Source organism: Suncus etruscus, chromosome X (assembly GCF_024139225.1).
Source record: "Suncus etruscus isolate mSunEtr1 chromosome X, mSunEtr1.pri.cur, whole genome shotgun sequence".
Taxonomy (NCBI): domain Eukaryota; kingdom Metazoa; phylum Chordata; class Mammalia; order Eulipotyphla; family Soricidae; genus Suncus; species Suncus etruscus.
This window is the reverse complement of record NC_064868.1, coordinates 15,964,752-15,985,920: the sequence shown is the minus strand read 5'-3', so window position 1 is coordinate 15,985,920 and position 21,169 is coordinate 15,964,752. Positions and strand designations below refer to the sequence as shown.

General features: G+C 38.6%; 1 protein-coding gene across 1 annotated transcript in view; it reads right to left on the bottom strand.

Moving 5' to 3' along the window:
- The window catches only part of ARHGAP6 (Rho GTPase activating protein 6), a 289,551-nt gene that overhangs the window by 68,945 nt on the left and 199,437 nt on the right, over window positions 1-21,169 (bottom strand). Inside the window, exon 2 of the mRNA XM_049767109.1 lies at window positions 11,094-11,253. Coding sequence (XP_049623066.1) covers window positions 11,094-11,232 — 139 coding nt within the window. The 5' untranslated portion in view covers window positions 11,233-11,253. The remainder of the gene's footprint in view (window positions 1-11,093; window positions 11,254-21,169) is intronic.

Below are 21,169 nucleotides of genomic sequence, written 5' to 3'. Positions count from 1 at the left end.
AGAGATAGGCATTCCCAAATATTAACTTAAGAAAAATGCCTTTGACATGTCTTTTTATTATGCCATTTTACCCCTGGGGTAGATAGGAAAGAAAGTGGTAGAAAAAAGGAACAAAAATCACGTATCCCAAGAACTAACTGAAATGATAACTAGTACAAGGAAATAAAAGTTCAAATCCTGGGAGTGTCAGCATTATTATTTTAGAGCCAAGGCTTGTAGTCCAGGATAAAAAGGTTAACTTTAACAAAGGTGTCTCTACATGGTGTGATTTTTGACCTATGGAAAACTTTCCTTTGATAGTTTATAATGAACAAATAAAAAAGGAATACAAACTCCTTAAGCCATAGACTTTAAGCCTGGCAAACACCTCAACATGTCTGTCTGTTGTTCTCATCAAAACGTCTACAGACACAGTAATTGGACAGGTGATAGAACTTGATGAAAACTATTATAGGCTCAATCTTCAAACTTTCTTCTCCTAGTCCTTGTTCTTAATTTTTTTTGCAGTGCCAAGGATCCAACCCAAGTTCTCCACATGCAAAGTGTGCACTGTGTCCTTGAGCCTCTGGCCCAGCTTGGCATTCTTTCTTTCTGATTATTCTTTGAACTGCTGAAATTGTTCTTTATAAAATGCTATATATAAATTTACTGTTATTACATGCTTAATCAATTCTAGTGTCCAGATATTTTCTACATAACAGATATATACACACAAGACATCATTTTAGACATTAAAACAAATAAGTAAGCTATAAAAAGAATTTTCTTACAAGAACTTGGAGGTGAATATAACAATACTTCAAGATGGTTATATACCATGACCAATAGAAAAGAAATGAAGTGAAATGCATGATAGAATTTCAGTAACAGTATTGCAAACCACGATGCCTAAATGAAAAAGGAGAGAGAGACAGAGATAGAGAGAAAATGTCTGATATAGAGGTAGGCTGAGGGTGAAGGAAGGAAAGAAAACTGGGAAAGTTGGTAGGAAATGAACACTGGATGTTGGAGCAATGTATAACTGAAACTCAACTATCAACATTTTTTAACTCTGCATCTCATAGGGATTGAATTTTAAAAACAAATGGATTTCCTTCCTTTTGATACATATCAATGGCAGAAAACAACTGCTATTATGACCCCCAATATTTTCTTTTTCTTATTTAAACAACTTTATTACATACATGATTGTGTTTGGGTTTCAGTCATGTAAAGAACACCACCCATCACTAGTGCAACATTCCCATCACCAATGTCCCCAATATCCCTCCTCCCCACCTAACCCCCGCCTGTACTCTAGACAGGCTTTCTATTTCCCTCATACATTCTCATTATTAGGACAATTCAAAACGTAGTTATTGCTCTAACTAAACTCATCCCTGTTTGTGGTGAGCTTCGTGAGGTGAGCTGTAACTTCCAGCTCTTTTCTCTTTTGTGTCTGAAAATTATTATTGCAAGAATGTCTTTCATTTTTCTTAAAACCCATAGATAAGTGAGACCATTCTGCGTTTTTCTCTCTCTCTGACTTATTTCACTCAGCATAATAGATTCCATGTACATCCATGAATAGGAAAATTTCATGACTTCATCTCTCCTGACAGTTGCATAATATTCCATTGTGTATATGTACCACAGTTTCTTTAGCCATTCATCTGTTGAAGGGTATCTTGGATGTTTCCAGAGGCTTGCTATGGTAAATAGTGTTGCAATGAATATAGGTGTAAGGAAGTGATATTTGTATTGTATTCTTATGTTCCTAGGGTATATTCTTAGGAGTGGTATAGCTGGGTCATAGGGGAGCTCGATTTCCAGTTTCTGGAGGAATCTCCATATTGCTTTCCATAAAGGTTGAACTAGACGGCATTCCCACCAGCAGTGGATAAGAGTTCCTTTCTCTCCACATCCCCACCAACACTGCTTGTTCTCATTCTTTGTGATGTGTTCCAATCTCTGGGTGTGAGGTGGTACCTCATAGTTGTTTTGATTTGCATCTCCCTGATGATTAGTGATGTGGAGCATTTTTTCCTGTGTCTTTTGGCCATTTGTATTTCTTCTTTGTCAGTGTCTGTCCATTTCTTCTCCCCATTTTTTGATGGGATTAGATTTTTTTCTTGTAAAGTTCTGTCAGTGCCTTGTATATTTTGGAGATTAGCCCCTTGTCTGATGGGTATTGGGTGAATAGTTTCTCCTACTCAGTGGAGGGCTCTTGTATCCTGGGCGCTATTTCTTTTGAGGTGCAGAAGCTTCTCAGTTGAATATATTCCCATCTGTTAATCTCTGCTTTCACTTGCTTGGAGAGTGCAGTTTCCTCCTTGAAGATGCCTGTAGTCTCAATGTCCTGGAGTGTTTTGCCTACGTGTTGTTCTATATATCTTATGGTTGTGGGTCTGATATCGAGGTCTTTCATTCATTTGGATTTAACCTTCGTACATGATGTTAGCTGGGGGTCTAAGTTCAATTTTTTGCAAGTGGCTAGCCAGTTGTGCCAACACCACTTGTTGAAGAGGCTTTCTTTGCTCCATTTAGGATTTCTTGCTCCTTTATCAAAAATTAGGTGATTGCATGTCTGGGGAACATTCTCTGAGTATTCAAGCCTATTCCACTGATCTGAGGGCCTGTCTTTATTCCAATACAATGCTGTTTCGATAACTATTGCTTTGTAGTACAGTTTAAAGTTGGACCTCCAATATTTTCAAATTGAAGTCTATGATTATTCTATACCCCCCAATTTTTCTTTATTTTTGGTGGTGTATTTTGGGCTACATCTGGCTGTCTCAGGGCTTACTCCTGCTCTTTGTTCAGGTATCATGCCCTGGTGAGGGTCATAGGACTATATATAGTGCCAAGGATCAAGCATGGATTGAACACATGCATGGTAAGCACTGTACACTCAACATACTTATGCAAACGATGATGAAGAATCACTACTCTGTGGAGCTCCTTCTTATTCCCATAGGAGCTGTGATGCCATCATTTTTTGTGACAATGAGGGAAACCTACCAAAAAGCTATGTGACCCACTGATTATGGCAGAGAGAAGCAATGAGAAGTTGCTGAATGTGTGAGTCCTGGAATTAACCTGTATCTGGGTTCCTTGTCACGGAATGCCAACCATTGCTTTATTATTTAAGTCAATTTTGGTTTGGTTTCCATAGTTTGCAGGTAAAGCATCTAACAGTGTATAATACCAAAGTCAGTTTGTGGGATGTTTTTTCTGCTATTACCTGTCACATAAAGACATTCAAGGTATTTTTATTTGGTGTGTACTGGATGGAATCTAAGATAAGTAGATTAAATGGAAGAAGATCAGGCTATCAAGAACTGCCTTTCTAAAGATAAGCAAAGTTCTTGCAGAGCAATATTGCTAACCTTTCAGATATTAAACTAACTACTAATATAAAAGTAATAATCAACCCAAGCTTGTAATTTTTAACTTAAGACACTTTTTATAGTCTTATGAACTGTGTGGTCACAGCTGCTATTTAAGCAACTTCTAAAAATATTAAATTTCCTTCTATTTTTAGTGTAGACAACAGAATTTATTATCCTTGTTGAAAAAAAGCATTTGGTCACAGAAAATACAAAGGATAAAATATTTGTATGTTATAAAGGTCTAATCAGTAATTGACAATAAAGAAATAAAGTTACGTTAGTGAAGAAATAGAAATAATTGGATCAAGTGCATAGGTAAAAACTTTACATTATATCAAATTGATACTAATAGCTTAATCAGAGAGTGGTAAATCTTGTCTGGAAAGGTCAAAAGTAAATATTTCATGTGTGTGGGCTAGATCATCTCCGGAAAAACCAATACAGTTTGTTGTTATTGTACAAAGGTAGTTATACACTACTACAGAACCAAATGAATGTAAATGTTCTTTAATAAAACTTCCTTTTCAAAATCAAGCAGTAAGTTAAATTTGGCCTTTAGGATATAGTTTGCTTACTTCTATTTGAAGAGAAAACCATTTTAAATAACTTTCCATAAATAAACATTTTATAAAAACCCAACAATTAATTTTTAAATAATCCCAAGAGTTTGATATCAAAGGACCAGCAATTCTAATTGTTTTAAAAAACACAGAACATTTAATTTCAATTAATACTTATTTGTCTTGGTTTTGTTCAAAGAAAAATGGAAGTTCTTATTCATATTTCTAGGATGGGACATTTTTTGTAATTATCAGTTTTACTTTGAAGCCATGATCCCAACAGAGATCATAGTGTAGTCTTGGAATCTTTGAAGGGTGCCAGAATATTTTAGAAACTGCAGTGACAAAAGTTTCCAACAGAATGCCAAACTCTTGAGCAATTGTAGTTTCTATTCTAACAAAGATTAATAAGTGTAAGTGCCAATGTAACTAGCAGGGACAAGACCTAGGATAGAAAACTATATTGTCTGAGAACATAAAAGAGATGACTTGTGTCTATGAAGACACTGAACACCACGCAGAATAATACTGGCCTGCCTACTGGGCACCAGTGGTAATCCCACAGCAGCTCATACTTGATAAAATTGACATGAACAAAGCCCTGGGGTACAAAGGAGAGCCTCCAAAAATTACAAAAGAACTTTTACAACAACCTCTCCTTTACTTCTAGATTTCACTGGAATGGGTAAATAAGGCAGCTGCTATATCTAAGAGTCACCAAAGGTAGCTCATCTAACTGGACCCCACTGCCTGCTCTTTCACACACTTGCTGCATTTGGGTTTTCCCCTGAGGATTTTGATTACTCTTGACAGGGATTGTCATCTTCATTAAAAGGTCTCAACTTCATCAGAACCTAAGGCCCTGCATAACTCCCTCCTGTAGTCTACAGACCTAGCTTGATATAAAAATAACATTAGGGAACACTGAAAACCACCCCTTACCTCTATCCCCCTCACTGTCAAGGATGAATCTACAATTAGATTCTCGGCACTAGAAGACCCTACAAGCTTAGGTTTAGGTCAAACATTACAAGTAACATAGGGTGAGTTCCATAGCCCTACAGAAACTATGCCTAAGTGATGCCTGTGTCATAGCAAAAAATAGTTTCCCATACAGGCACATTTAAACTTTTTCTCTTGATTGCCTCTTCTTCATGATATCTGCTTTCCAAGATTGTGTTATTCATATTGTGGATTATGATTTAGTAAGGAAGAATGAAAACTTAAAGGGTCATGGTAAATGCATTTTAGAAAATGATATTGAGTCAAACAGAAGAAAATAGGAGAGAATTCTATAGAAAATATAAAAATGTAGCCCTGATACATTTGTCAACATGTTTCTGAAGTTGGTTTTAATTATATTCCATATTGTAGATTGGGGACAGAAAATTGAGGCCAGAGAGATAAAAACAGAGATAAAACATTTGCCCTGCCCACAGCTAATCCAGATTCAACACCCTGTATCTCATATGGTCCCTAATGCACTGCCATGAATGATTTCTGCATAAAACCAGGTGTAAGTCTGGAGCACTTTGAGGCGTGGTTGTCTCCCAAAAAATAAAAGGAAAAATATTTCCCATTGACAAAATTAAATCTATAGATCAGGGACCTAGCACAAAGAATTGGAACAAATGTTTGCATGTGGGAGGCCCTGGTTTGATTCTAGACACTGCAAGTTGCCTGTGGATCATTGCCAGAAATAGGCATCATGAAATATGACAAAGCTAAATATAAAAAGTGACCAAAAATTAAAAGCAAAATTAAATCTATGGTGCATTCTTAGAAAAGACATCAAGCAAACAAATGCCTCTGGATATGGAATAAAATTGTTAATGGCATATATCAGTGGGCAATCATGCTACTCAGAAATTTTGCTTCGTCTTTAGTTAATTTTTTTCAACAAAGCACTAGACTTTGAGATGAAAACATTTTTTTTTCTGGTAAGTGTTAGTGTAGTCTATAGAATGAGCAAGAATTCCTGAGCTGAGGAAGCAGACAGACGTCTATGACAGACAACTTTCATTAAGACTCTACACGATGTCAGTGTTTAAGGTCAACATGGTTATTACTTCATTTAAGCTTCACTTCAACCCTATAAAACCATCAATCAAGGCTAGAAACTGATGAAGTCTAGGGAATATAGGGTGCAGTTGAAGGGAAGAATTGACATCACCAAAATCATTACTGGGGATAGTGAAAAAAATGAGAGAAAGGTGACTGAAGATCCTTAAAGGGGAAGAATGAAGGAAAGAACTTTATTTTAAAGGAGGCTCTTCCTACATTCCTACATGCTTTCATTTACTTCTCTACGGTTTTCTGTGGTACTGTGATATATTAGAGATTGGACTTCATGTTCTAGACTCATAGAAAAATTGTGATTTCCTATTTTATAGGAAATGTTCTGAAGCCCAAACGACAGAAAAAAGTTGTTGAGGACCTCTCAGCCCTTATTTTAATGTATGTTTTTAATTTTTAAATTATTTATTTTGTATTGTGATCAGGAGCTAGGGGCAAGGAAGAATGGGGAGTTAGGTGTTTTCATTTGTTTTTGTGATGCCCAGAATGGAACCCAGGGCCTTTTTCTACAATGGAGCTACATTCTACCCCACTCCCTCCTGCCCTAAATTTTTTCTTTAGTTACCCCTATTTGGTGGTGTTTACTTCTTATCTACATTTCTATCTACAAAGGAATTTGTGGGTTTTCAGGTTTCACCCTCATTTTCACTTACACAAGAAGCTTGAATGGTGGTACTGGTCCATCATCTCTCAACTGGGCACTGTCAAGAAGGCTACAGAAGTAGGACAGTATTTTTTCTGTCCAGAATTGTTACATAAGCACCTAAGTTCAATTTCCTTGTCCACCGAGTTGTCCTTATTTTCTAAACCAACATTTAAATCACAAATCGATGGCAGCTGCGCTGTGAGTGAACCAAGAATCTTATTTTCTTGATTTCATTGAGTTGTTTACTTGGGTTTTCCATTGCCTAAGGGATATGTGAGGGATTTTCTAAGGCAGCCATATAATTGAGCAATTTTGAGATGTCAGGGTACTTTTAGTAGTGTATTGTCCACATTTTCTAACACTATCAGTTAAGAAAATGGCATGACACTATTTTCAGAATACATAAAGTCCTTCTCAACTGTGATGTCAAACATTGACTAAAGTCAAACAAACAAACAAGCATGAAATAAAATATGATTATGCATTTTTCTCTTCTGAAACCATTTAATTTACAATATAATGTAGTCTGCTCATAAGTGAACATTTTCTAAAGGACTTTACTAGAGAGGGTAACCTGGGTTACACCAGTATATCAGAAGGTCAGTTTATTAACCACTGCTTTGACCATTTGTCTTTAATTACTATCAAAACTATCTTAATTGAGCCTAACACTCTAGATTATATTAAAAAAACTACTCAGAGTATAAATAAAAATGAAAAGTTAATGCAAGTCCTTAGGTGGTAGTGAGTTTTTCCCCATGTTCTCTGCATTGTTTTCCTGATTATTCTGTTAAGGTTTACAACATTTATAGTTCACAGTCTAGTCCAAGAGCCTATAGCACATCAAGCTTTCAATCACAGAGTACCCTGAGGGTGGGTAATTAGAGACTTCTAGGGAAATTTTCCGATAGATACAACCATTCCCACTGAAATCCTTCCAGATTTCCACTACTACTACAAAGTTCTCAAGGTTCTCTATAGTATCTTCAAATGTTCCTGTTTGAAAGAATTCATGTTCTATAGTAGTCAAGAATGAAGCCTATCAAGTTACTTTGAAGGTTTAAATCTCATTAGGAATCTCCTGACAGGACAAAAATCACAGGATGTGAGTTTGGGACTCTTTGACTCCGGACACTTCTTCTCAACTCCATGACCCTGGTATTTTTTTTTTTTTTGGTTTTTGGGCCACACCCAGTGATGTTAAGGGGTTACTCCTGGCTATGTGCTCAGAAGTCACTCCTGGCTTGGGGGACCATATGGGACGTCGGGGAATTGAACCGTGGTCTGTCCAAGGATATCACAGGCAAGGCAGGCACCTTACCTCTAGCGCCACCGCCCGGCCCATGTCCCTGGTATTATCAAACCAAATTGAATGGTGCCAGGAAGCAAAAACCTACTACTGTTGAGACACTAGGCATTTAGTCTATTTCAAGGAATACTAATATCTGTAAGATAGATGCCAGCATATAAAACAGGTGGGTCGATTAAAGTTTAAATATTGGCCAACTGCCTTATAAATTGTCTTTCAACAATTAACCTCTTAAAACAATATATACGAGTGTGTTTTTTTCCCAGAAAATGAATTACCCAACTTTTGGAGTCATGCCAAAAGAGTGAGAAACCTCCTTGGTGTTTACCTTTTTTGTTTCTGCATCTGTAATAAATATGAGTGTGAATGTCTTTTCAAATATTTATAGCCTCCCCTTTTGCTTTTTTGTGAACTGCCTGCAATTGACTTCTTTATAGAGGGGACTTGGAAAAAGCAGGAATAAAAAGAAGCATGGAATGAACTGGGCTTTAAAACAAAGCCATGAAGACTATTGTTCCTGCATTGCTTCTCTGCTGTTTGCTCATACCAACTTTCCCCTAATTTTGGAGGATCATTCTCACTGCAAATGATTTTTATTTGCACATTTCTTTCATTCTTTGTATTTTCATAAATAAAAGGCACAAACTGAGGTTGTGAAAGGGACCCCAAATGCTCTAGCCCTATCGGGGGCCCTTTGGGGGTTAATGGATAGGAGGATGGCAAGACTCAGGGAAATAACTTAGCTAGGTGGGGAAGTCGTAGGTCTGTCTTGCTGGAACGAGCCCCCTCACTCTTTACCAATGTGCTTGTCTTTTAACTTGTGCACAGAGTTATGCCTATGTGTTATATTTATGTGAAAAGTTATAACCAGGGGCCACACTGTTCTCCTGGAGAATCCAGCTGGAGTTAGCATGGGAGCAGTGTGTGATGAGCCAGTGAAAGGCTGAGGCAGAGGCCTGAGAAATATGCCTGTGCCCCAGTCTCTGGGCCAACGCAACTTATCCCATCTGAACTTGCACAACCTCCAGCTGGCTCCCAGGTTCTGACATCAAAGGAAACCTGAGAGTTACCTGCAATGAAAAATGGTGTGAATATAGCTTTTGCTAGTCAGCAAAGCTTTCTGTGACTGGAGCCAGTGACTTGTTCCAGCTTGCACCAGGGTGAAGCAGATGGACTTGGCTTTAGACCTGGTCTTCACTCTGAAGCAGGTGGCTTCTCCAGTCCTCGCATAGAGCTCAGAACATAGTGTAACAGGCAGCAAGCTGTGAGAATGAGCCTAAGTTAGGGTATATTCTCAGGCTGCTCACTCTTTGCACTTGAACCCTCCAAGGCTTCCTAGGTTGGTGAAAGGAGCCACCTTGTGCAGTTAAAGAGCACCCCTGGCTTCTCCCCATAAACTGTGGCAACTCTACCAGCTGCCACCCAGCTCTGGTTGAAAGCACATCTATTTATGTGGAGGAGCCGGTGCAAAGAGTAGGAATCAATGTCCTTGAAGCCTCAGTCTACCTATAAAAGAAACCCAGAATAAAGTTCTGCAAATACTGATTTCCTCTGGCTTGTAGATATTCACTCCTCTTTGGCCTGCTGTCTTCCAGCTTCCAACATACTAGCCAATATGCTTTCCTGGGGGTCTTTCTCTCTCTGGACCACATCACACACAGCTTTTCATGCCACCTAACATTTCCTTTTAGTGACACACTAAGACATCTTATAAAGTATCCTGATGGAGAAATGGTAAATATTCTGAAAGACTCTTGCATAGATTAAGGGATTTCAAAGACATCCTTCTTAGCATTTCTATGTTTGTCAAAGCATCAGACAACTGAACCAGTACTGGCTCCAAGGTCTTAGGAATAAGCCCCAGCATAGATAGGCCAGGTAAAAGACTACAGCAAGAGAAGCTAAATAAACAAAACAAAACAAAAACAGATTTTTAGATTATGCAGATAATTAGTGGCTATCGGAGAAAGAGCAGGGGTGAGGGGAGGGAGATGAATCAGAATAAGGAAAATTGTAAGCAGAAGGATGAAGCCAGCTTATGGGGTTCCCTGCAGGAGGAAGATAGACATATAGATTTAATGATGCACCTGAAACTTAACTAATTTGATCATGCAATATTATTGAAATAAATAGATAGATGCACTTTTACTTAACTTACTTATTTTGTAGTTTTGTGGTCACAAATGGTTTCCTTGGGGCTTAGCCATGGCCCTGTGCTCAGAATTCACTCCTGGCACAGATCAGAGGTTCAGATTTGGTGTTGAGAATTGGACCTATGCCAGCAGCATGCAATGTCAGTGCCTTATCTATTGACTTATCTTTCTGGCCCACATAAACATGTTTCTTTTAAACTTGATTGATTGATTGGTTTTTGGGCCACACTCAGTGGTGCTCAGGGGTTACTCCTGGCTTTGCACTCGGAAATAGTTTCTGGAAGGCTGAGGGACCATATGGGATGCCGGAAATCAAACAGGGTCCCTCCTGGGTCAGCAGCATGCAAGGCAAACGCCCTACCACTTTGCTATCTCTCCAGCCCTCCACATAAACACTTTTAATTTAAACAATTTTTTAAGTTTTGGGGATATGCTGATACTCAGGGGTGACTCCTGGCTCTGTGCTCAGGAAGCAGGTGGTGCTTGGAAGAACCATATGGGATACTAGGAATTGACCTTAGATTGACTGTATACCAGGGAAGTACCCTTTCTACACTGTTCTATCACTCTGGTCAACCATATCAATTTTTTACACTTGAGTTAATGCTGGTAAAATTCTTAGTTTTATTCTGGCTTTGCATAAGGTCGAGTGATACATTTAACAGATTGTTCAAACAGCATTTTCAACAGGTGATAGTTAACATGTGTGGAGAGCTACAAGCTTTTTCTGCTAACCTTTCAAGCTGAGTGATCTGAAAGTACCACCTAGGTGGTTATTCTGAAATCTTGGTGGAAATAAACATATTAATGGACATGCTGGTCTCCCTTAGATATGTCTTTCAAAAAAAAGCACAGGAATGCCAGCATTTCCTTCCTGTGTTGACTGGAGGTGCTAGAGGACTTGAAGCTTGTGCTTGGGCCGGAAGGATGTTTGACTTGCAGCCTTCCCCAGGGGATGGCAGGCAGAGCCTTACTTACCTTTGGGAATGGTGATCTGACAGCTCAGGTCACAGTCCTGCTGCAACTGATAAAATGCCACTTCCTGCAGGCGGGCCCGCTCCAGCTCTGAAAGGCTCTGTATGGGGACTGACCTCAGCCGCACACTGCGGCCTGACATGCTGTTCCAGGTGAAATCACCCTGCAAGGCAAGGGAAAAACAGTGTTAGCTGGTTCATGCACTTCTCACAAACCTCATTCTCTCTCAATTGCAAGGAAAATCTGGCTGGATGGCTGTGTGTGTGTGTGTGTGTGTGTGTGTGTGTGTGTGTGTGTGTGTGTGTGTGTGTCCCAGTGAACTCTCAGCCCTGAAAATGAAATCCTAAAAGATTGACTGCCAATATCAGGTCCCATTGTATGATGTAGGCAGAGGCCCTCAAAAAACTGTTAAAAAATGCTTCATGTCGAGAACAGGAACAATGACTGCCCTTACAGATAGAGATCTTGTAGGCTGAATAGATGATGATGGTGTACCATGTGCCATGGCTATCCTAAGAACTTTACAGTTACTCCCTTCAACAGTATCATGTTGTAGTCACATTGTGAACCTGTCTTACATAGTATTTAGCAATACAATAACATTAAAGAATCATAGAACAGGGCTGGAGTGACAGCACAGCCTTGCATGTGATCGACCTGGGTTCAATCTATGGCATCCCATATGGTCCCCTAATCATCGTCAGGAATGACCCTTGAGTGCAGAACCAGGAATAACCCCTGAGCACTGCTAGGTGTGACCCAGAAATCAAAGAAAAAAGAATCATAGAAAAGACTATGTAGCATAAACTGAGGTACCTTGGTATATTACAGTACATATAACTATTATAGTCATGAATTTAAATACCAAAATAGTACAGTAATAATATAATAAGGATGATGAAATGGAGCCAAGGGGAGGTTAATCATTTTTCCCTGATGAGTAGATATTCAAGATTTGAACCAAGATCAACAATATGAACTTACACTGAATTTTGTTCTATAGCACTCTGGTGAGCTATTTGGGTAACAGTAAGTGTAGAGATATGATCACTAAGAGCTACACATATTTATAAAGACGTTCCTTGCTAAAATAAAATCAAAATGAAGATTCCCACTCTCCAGAGGACATGTGGAAGTGATTTCACACACCAACCATGTGCCTGGATAGGAAATGGCCCTCCCCTCCCTGTAGAGTGTGGGAAAAGGAGGACTTCAGAACCATTCTTTACAGGCCTTGGAAACACAAGGTCCTCTTCATGAGGAGGACTTCCTAGGATTAAATGATACTGACCATCTTTGAAAAGTATCTATTTCATCAACAAGCTACAAATACTGAGTTCAATTCCTGGTCCTACAAAGACTTCCAAATTTCAGTTCTACAGTTTTTGTGATAGGCAAAACACGGTAATTTTGTGAGACACAAGAGGTGATAATCTAGTGTTGGCTAATACCAATTTATTTGGTAAAATAAACAAAGCTAATGATCTTTTTTAAACTCATTTTTTAAATTAATTTATTTTTGTTTTTGTTTTGGGGCCACATCCAGCGGTGCTCAGGGGTTACTCCTGGCTGCTCAGAGATAGCTCTTGGAAGGCATGGGGGACCATATAGGACACCAGGATTCGAACCAACCACCTTGGGTCCTGGATCGGCTGATTGCAAGGCAAACACCACTGTGCTATCTCTCCGGGCCCTCATTTCTTTTTTTTAAACTCACTTCTTAAAAGGAGCCCTTGCCCATAATATTTACTTGATATCTTTAAATTATCACAAGGTTCCAATGTAATTGTTCATGATCAAGCATCCAGAAGTCTAAAATAAGTCGTTTTAGGGCTGCAAGTGATAGTACAGTGATCAGATTCAGATTTGATTTTGCATTCTCATTCTGTTCAGTTGTGTTGGCTGTTGTTCCTCAAAAATTCAAGAAGGTCTCTGCCACCACAAATAGCTATGATAACCAACAGTGAATATATTACATTTTTAAACACCCCAGAAGTATATATGTTTTGCTTTCTTTTATTGTATAAGTATAGTCATGGCACAATCTTTGTTCATTCATTCAAGAGTAGCAAAAAAATGACATAAACTTGGGCTGGAGTGATAATATGATTAAGGAGGTTGCCTTAAAAGTGGCTGATCCAAAAACACAATACAAAAACCCCTTCCTTACACCTATATTCATTGCATCACTATTTACCATAGCAAGACTCTGGAAACAACCAAGTTGCCCTTCAACAGACGAATGGCTAAAGAAACTGTGGTACATATACACAATGGAATATTATGCAGCTGTCAGGAGAGATGAAGTCATGAAATTTTCCTATACATGGATGTACACGGAATCAATTATGCTGAGTGAAATAAGTCAGAGAGAGAGAGAAAAACGCAGAATGGTCTCACTCATCTATGGGTTTTAAGAAAAATGAAAGACATTCTTGCAATGATAATTTTCAGACACAAAAGAGAAAAGAGCTGGAAGTTCCAGCTCACCTCAGGAAGCTCACCACAAAGAGTGATGAGTTTAGTTAGAGAAATAACTACATTTTGAACTGTCCTAATAATGAGAATGTCTGAGGAAAATGGAGAGCCTGTTTAGAGTACAGGCGGGGGTCGGGTGGGGAGGAGGGAGACTTGGGACATTGGTGATGGGAATGTTGCACTGGTGATGGGTGGTGTTCTTTACATGACTGAAACCCAAATACAATCATGTATGTAATCAAGGTGTTTAAATAAAAAAAAAAGTGGCTGATCCCATGGGGCCGGAGAGGTGGCGCTTGAGGTAAGGTGTTTGCCTTGCAAGCGCTAGCCAAGGAAGGACCGCGGTTGGATCCCCTGGTGTCCCATACGGTCCCCAAAGCCAGGGGTAATTTTGAGTGCTTAGCCAGGAGTAACCCCTGAGCATCAAACGGGTGTGCCCCCCCCAAAAAAGTGGCTGATCCTGATTTTATTTCTGGAGTGACAAATGTCTCTCTGACCCATCAGGAATAATCCCTGAGCATAGGCCAAGAGTCAATCTGGAGCAATGCTGGGTGTGGCTCACTCTCCTGCCCTACTCCCAATGTCTTAAATTTGACACTTTCAGATTCTAAATCCAATATCCTTAACTACTACAACACCCCCCCCCATTCGTAGTTAAAAACTCATTGTTTTACATATTGGTGATTAACAGCTATGTTTTGTTCTGCTGAGGTAGAAACAAGTACAGTACAAAGCTCAAGTTAAGGGATCCTGAGATGGGACTCTTCTGGATTATTCACTAGGTTCTGACATAATCACTTAAAGTTTGTATAGAAGGGGGCAGAAGTGGCATAATCAGAGAAGGAAATATACTACACAATCCAAGAGAATTGATTTGAAAATGCTAGCTTGCTAGAATCCCGAGCCAAGGAACACAGATGCTTTCTAAAAGCAACAAAAGGCATGGCTTAGGTTTACTCTCTGAGTTTCCAAAAGGAAGTCATTCTTAGACTCTGGTGCAGTAATAGCCATGTCAGTCTTCTGGTTTCCATAATTTTTATATCTGAAATTGTGATGTTTGAAGTTCATGGTAATTTTTGCTAAATCACTCATGAGGCACTACAATAGAAGGATCAGGATGGGCTTGGTGGAATTGAGGTTTCTGGATTGATGATGAGAGAGTTGGGAGGAGGATGTGCTCTTGGGTGCCAGAAAAGAGCAAGTTTTAACTTCCCCCATCAGATTCATATCCCCCTTCTTCCTGGTGCTATAGTACATGCTTGTTTGACAGAACAACTGTCAATTATCTGATTTGGAGAGGTCCCAAGGCAAGAATTCAGAAAGCAATATTACTTAAAACAGAACTGTGGAGAATTCTATACAGTAAATACTTGGCCTGTGGGTCAAATGTTACATATTGTGACCATTCATCTTAGTCATAAATGGGTCATAAACCAGACATAAACAAAAGTTCCAATAAAACTTTACTTCTGGACACTAAAGCTCGACTTTTCATTTGAATTTTCAAATTACAGAATATTCTTATCTTTTGGTTTGTTTCAACCATTTGAAAATGTCGAAACCATTCTGAGCTTGCAAACAGGTTGGACTGGGCCACATGACTATAATTTGCTAATTCCTGATTTAAATATATGAGGGTTCCATCATGCACACATTTTTCCCCATACACTGTTGAATCCCAGAGAACCAATCATAGATCTCCAGTCCAGAACCCTTCATTTATTTGAGGAAAATTGCCTTGCCTGACTTATTCACTTTGGTGTTTCTGGTATTCAAGATAGTACCTACCATGTCACTGAATAAATACTTGCCAACTTGGAGAATAAACACATCTTGTGAATTCAATAGAAAATTGTAAAACTACTCAATCAAAGTGATAATTGTATCAATGTGAAAGAATGTTTTCTGGATTTTAAGAAATAGTCTTTTAGGGACCAGTGCGACGGCGCTAGAGGTAAGGTGTCTGCCTTGCCAGTACTAGCCTAGGACGGACCGCGGTTCGATCCTCCGGCGTCCCATATGGTCCCCCAAGCCAGGGGCGACTTCTGAGCGCATAGCCAGGAGTAACCGCTGAGCGTCACCGGGTGTGGCCCAAAACCCCCCCCCCAATAAAAAGAAAGAAAGAAAAGAAAAGAAAAAGTCTTTCAAATACCAGTGTGTTGCTGAACAAAACATTAGTAGAACAGAAGTGCAAGAATAAAGATGCAAGAATACCAGACCCAGAATAAAAGGAATCTCTCTCAATCGCCTTCTTCCTCCTTCATAGCAGGAAAACATGAAAACATGAATGGAAAGGTCAACACCACCCATGACAAAGGTCACAAAGTAATAAACAAGCAAAACAAGCATTAGCTGTGCACTAAAACCCACCAGCACAGCCTAGAAATGAGTTTCTGGCTGTTACACAGCTCTTCAATGTGTGTTTTAGGCTGTCATTTTTCTTTGGTTTATCTCATAAATGAATGACTCACTTTAAGACATTCTGGATTGAGTTTTTTGAGTGGTCATCCAGGAGCTTTTCATTTAAAGACTGAAAACGCGTAACAGTCCATTGCTTTCAGTTTTAGAAATTTCAGTTTTAGAAATGTTAGGAAGTTTAAATTGACCAATTGTTTTTAGGTAGAGAAAAAGCCTTCAATGTGGCAAAAATAGTTTTTTATTCTGAAGTACTATGGGATAGAATTAATAAAATGTTACTGGCATGGTAACATAGGACATAGCACAGTGATTCTCAGAGGTGCTTTTGTATTCCAAAGGAAGATTTGTCTAGAGCATTCTTGGTTCTCATGATCCTGGAAGTTTTTGCTATTGGCATCTCCTGTGTAGTGGAAAGAGATGTTCTTCATATTCTATAATGCACCAGATAGCACCTTAGTACTCACAGTACAGAACTATCTTGTCTAAAATGTACACAATAGAAGGATTGAGAAACCCTGGCAAATGTATATTCAGTTTGCTGATTAGGCTCCAGTTAAAGAGAATTTCCTTTAAAAAGTAGAATCAGGGGATATTAGCAACTGTTTGTATGTTTTCTTTATCATCAAATGTGTGTGCTGTATATACTCTTTCTAATATTAAGCATTGTATGTATGTTGGAAATGTATTATTTTCTATACTAGGTGAATAAATAGAATAAAAATGTTTAGAGCATCATTGAAAAATACAAATATCACAAAACAATTTAGAAGATGAAAACAAACAAGTCACAATACAAGAGAATCTAGATAAATTGAAGAAAAATTCACCAAAAGCATTCAAGACATTTCTTTTCTATCATAAGTAAGTCTCCATATTTAGAAAAAGCATCAGAAGATAAACTGGAAAAAAACAACCATCTAATATCTGTGATTTATGCAGAAAGGTCATTCTTTTTAGTTAAATTGCATCTTTACAAACAGACTTGATTTTCCCATGAAATAAGATTGATTGAGATAATTTTGGTTTTGGTCTCTACCACATTGTTTTCTTATATCCTGAGATGAGTCTCTAATTGCAGTATCTATTTAACCTCATCCAACGTAAACTTTTCAAGGCCAAAGAAGACAACAGGAGTGAAGCAGTACTACTCCTATTTTGGCCTGTAGATCTGGGGCCACTATTACCTAGCCAGATGATTCTGAGTAAATATGCAGAATTCTGAATTCTAAGGCAGATTTAGAAAATTAGGAACATAAAGACTGGAGCCCAACCATCTCCACTCTTATCCAGTATCTTCACATTTCTTTCATACTTCAGATTGATGTGTGTGTGTGTTTTTTTTTTTTTTTTGGTGAACATCAAGAGCAGCTCTAAGACTCAGTTTCATTATCAATAAGGTGGAACAAAGAAGAAGAAATATTTTATCAGGTCTGGATGAATAATAAAGCAAATTATTTTTATTCAATACTTATTAACTTTCAACAACCCCTGAATTAGTGGTAGCTATTGTTAATATATATCAATTATCAGTGATATCACTAATCCTTGTTTCATATCTGGCTATTTTAGTGGCACCAAAACTCTTAGCAAATGTGTGTTGAACTCATACTCAAACAGATCCTTTGTGTGCAAGACACTTTTGCTAGGTGCTTACAATTTAGCCAGCTGGATTGTAGTTCTATGGGGGTAAGAATGAGGAGAAAATACTAGATCAATAAATTAAGACCAGGACATGGCATGCCATTACAATGAACTATGCCAGTAGCTGAATTTCTTTGCCTGTTTTCTAATTGTACTCAAATGCCACTTATAAATAATTAGCAAAGCCATAGTTTTTGGAGAGTGGCAATGAGTCACTGAAGTATAGCACAGGTTTAAATATCAGGATCACAATCAACATTTCTAAGAAGGGCTGTCTAATTTTTTATAATTCCCAAGTAATCACATTACCAATGACAAGGGATTCCCTCCTTCATGAGCTTCTGGGCACAGCTCAGGATATTTGGGAACATATCATACAGCTTGTTTGGACTCCTCAAAGAGCTCTTTTATTGATGAACTCATAGAATAACATTTGCTAACTTTCCTTCTCTGGATTCTCCAGATGCTCCTTGATAGATCTTTAAGATGATGATCATCTTAAAGATCATTTTACTACACCATAACAATTTTTATGTTTTATTGATGTGCTCTGGCCATTTCTAAAGCAGGTGTTTTTCAGAAAATTTAGGAAAACTTTCAGAAAATTCTGAACAATTGGTAGATATGGCAGTGAATGTTAGTTCATGTTAGTCTTGGTATATCAATTCTTTATTGCTACACAAAGAGTGTCAAGGTGTTTCACCCATTCATCAAAATTTTAATTTCTAGAGGTGAGGTACTATTTGAGGTTTGTAAATTCATCAGGAACAAAACCAAGAGCACTATCTTCATGCTGTTTCTAGGACAGTGAGGAAACGGATAAGAAACAAAGATAATACATGAATAAATTAATTAACATGTAACAGGTGAGAAAGCCAGGGGGTAAAAAAAGTAAACTAAGGTTGAAGTAAATCAGGAATGATAGGAAGTTTCTAGTCCAATGTGACTGAGAATAAATTTGAGAGAATACTCCCAAAGGTGATGGAATGAGCCAGACAGCTCTCAAGAGATGAGCATCCCTGACAAACATCCCAGAGGAGCTTCAGGGATACCTGGGTTTCCATCTTGTTCTGACTAGTTGCCTACCATGCTACTAAAAGCAAGCTATTTCTCTCCCCGGGCTTTGTTTTCCTAATCTATGAGATAGAGATTGCATTTTATACACTACTGACACTGAGCCAAATCCTGCCCACTGTTGTTTCTGTCAATAAAGCTTTTTTGGAAAAGAGGAGCAGCACAAAGTCATTTAGGTACCAATGTATTTTAATCATTTCCAACTTTCCTACAAGAGCAGAGTTGATTAACTAACTGCAACAGAAACTGGTCTGGCCTGCCAAGCCATATTTACAACTTGGCCCTTTATATCAAAAGTTGGCGGAATTCTGACTAGAATATGTGAAGGCAAACTATGATTAGGATTTGTCTATGGTATTAAGAATTTTCTCTCTCCCAAAGACTTTGTGTCTTTGGGCAACATGCGAAAGAGCTTGTCAGAACTGGGGTTGTAACTCAATGATAAGAGTGCATGCCTAGTTCATGCAAAATCTTGGGCAGTTAAGGAAAGAGGAAAGAAAAGAGAAAAGGAAAAAAAGAAGAAAAGAGAAATGGGACAGGGAGGAAAGGAAGGGAAGAGAAGAGAAGGGAAGGAAAGGGGAAGGGAAGGGGAAGGGAAGGGAAGGGGAAGGGAAGGAAAGGGAAGGGAAGGAAAGGGAAGGGAAGGAAAGGGAAGGGAAGGGAAGGGAAGGGAAGGGAAGGGAAGGAAAGGAAAGGAAAGGAAAGGAAAGGAAAGGAAAGGAAAGGAAAGGAAAGGAAAGGAAAGGAAAGGAAAGGAAAGGAAAGGAAAGGAAAGGAAAGGAAAGGAAAGGAAAGGAAAGGAAAGGAAAAAGGAATGGAAAGGAAAGGAAAAAGTGGGATAGAAAGGAAAGGAAAGGAGAAAGGAAAGAGGGAAAGAAAGAGAAAAGGAAAGAAGAGGAAAGGTAAGGAGAAAGAAAAGAGGAAAAGAAAGGAAGGGAAGGGAGTGGGAAAAGAAAGGAAAAGGAAGGAAAGGGAAGGAAAGGAGAGAGGAAAGGAAAACGGAAAGGAAAGGAAAGGAAAGGAAAGGAAAGGAAAGGAAAGGAAAGGAAAGGAAAGGAAAGGAGTGGGATGGAAAGGAAAGGAGTGGGATGGAAAGGAAAGGAAAGGAGTGGGATGGAAAGGAAAGGAAAGGAAAGGAAAGGAAAGGAAAGGAAAGGAAAGGAAAGGAAAGGAAAGGAAAAAGGAATGGAAAGGAAAGGAAAGGCAAAAGTGGGATGGAAAGGAAAGGAAAGGAGAAAGGAAAGAGGAAAAGAAAAAGGAAAGAAGAGGAAAGGTAAGGAGAAAGAAAAGAGGAAAAGAAAGGAAGGGAAGGGAGTGGGAAAAGAAAGGAAAAGGAAGGAAAGGGAAGGAAAGGAGAGAGGAAAGGAAAACAGAAAGGAAAGGAAAGGAAAGGAAAGAAAAGGAAAGGAAAGGAAAGGAAAGGAAAGGAAAGGAAAGGGAAGGAAAGGAAAGGAAAGGAAAAGAAAGGAAAGGAGAAAGGAAAGGAGCAGAAAGAAGAAAGGAAAGAGGAAAGGAAAGGAGAAAAGAAAGTGGAAAGGAAAGTAAGGGAAAGTATAGAAAAGGGAAGGAAAGGAAAAAAGGTACAGAGGAAAAAAAAGAGAAATAACCAAAGAAAGAAAAATCATGAAAGGGAGATAAATGGAGATGAAAGAAACAACCTGTGAAGAAATCACAAAATACAGTATGAATAAATATAAAAAAGTGATGTAAAAGAAGTTGCATGCAAATGACTTGTTCATCTGGGTTAACAATAAAGTGGAAAAGTGAATAGATGTTGTCAACCCAGTGCCATTCAAAAGACAAAAGTTGTTCACATAGAACCTTTTCTCTAGTCACCACAGAGCGAACAGACACAGACACAGACACAGACACAGACATCTTGAAACTCCTCAAAGGCAGAAGTGTCCGAACAAAGGTAATTTCATTTCTGTGTATCCCAAGTTGAATTGCAACTTGTCTACTAACCACCAATTACATTTTAACGTAAGCTCCTGGTTTTGTGTGTGTGTGTGTGTGTATGTGTGTGTGTGTGTGTGTGTTGCATGGGGAAGAGGTGAAACAATCAGTCTCACAGAACCCAGGGCTGTAGAAAAATGAAAACACTTTCAAAGTCTAGAAACTTCTTGTGACAGGCTGACCAGTAACTAATATACCTGATCTTCTCTAGAGACATTGAGTTTGCTGAAATTAGAATAACAGAACCTCCAAAACTTTCTACACAGGATGGTCTGGACCGTGAAGATACTATTATGACTCATCACTAACTCACTTTCTGCCAGTTAGTACATCTATTATGCGGTTTAATTCTGATATCTCCTCTAAGAACAGGGTTCCCATTATTACCCCCATATTTAAGAAAGCAAAAGCAAGGCCTGGGTCTTAAGTCCCTTGCTTATAAGTGCCAGAATTGGGATTTAAAACCAAGTTGTAGATTCCAGACTCTAGCTCCATAACCACTACTTAGATTC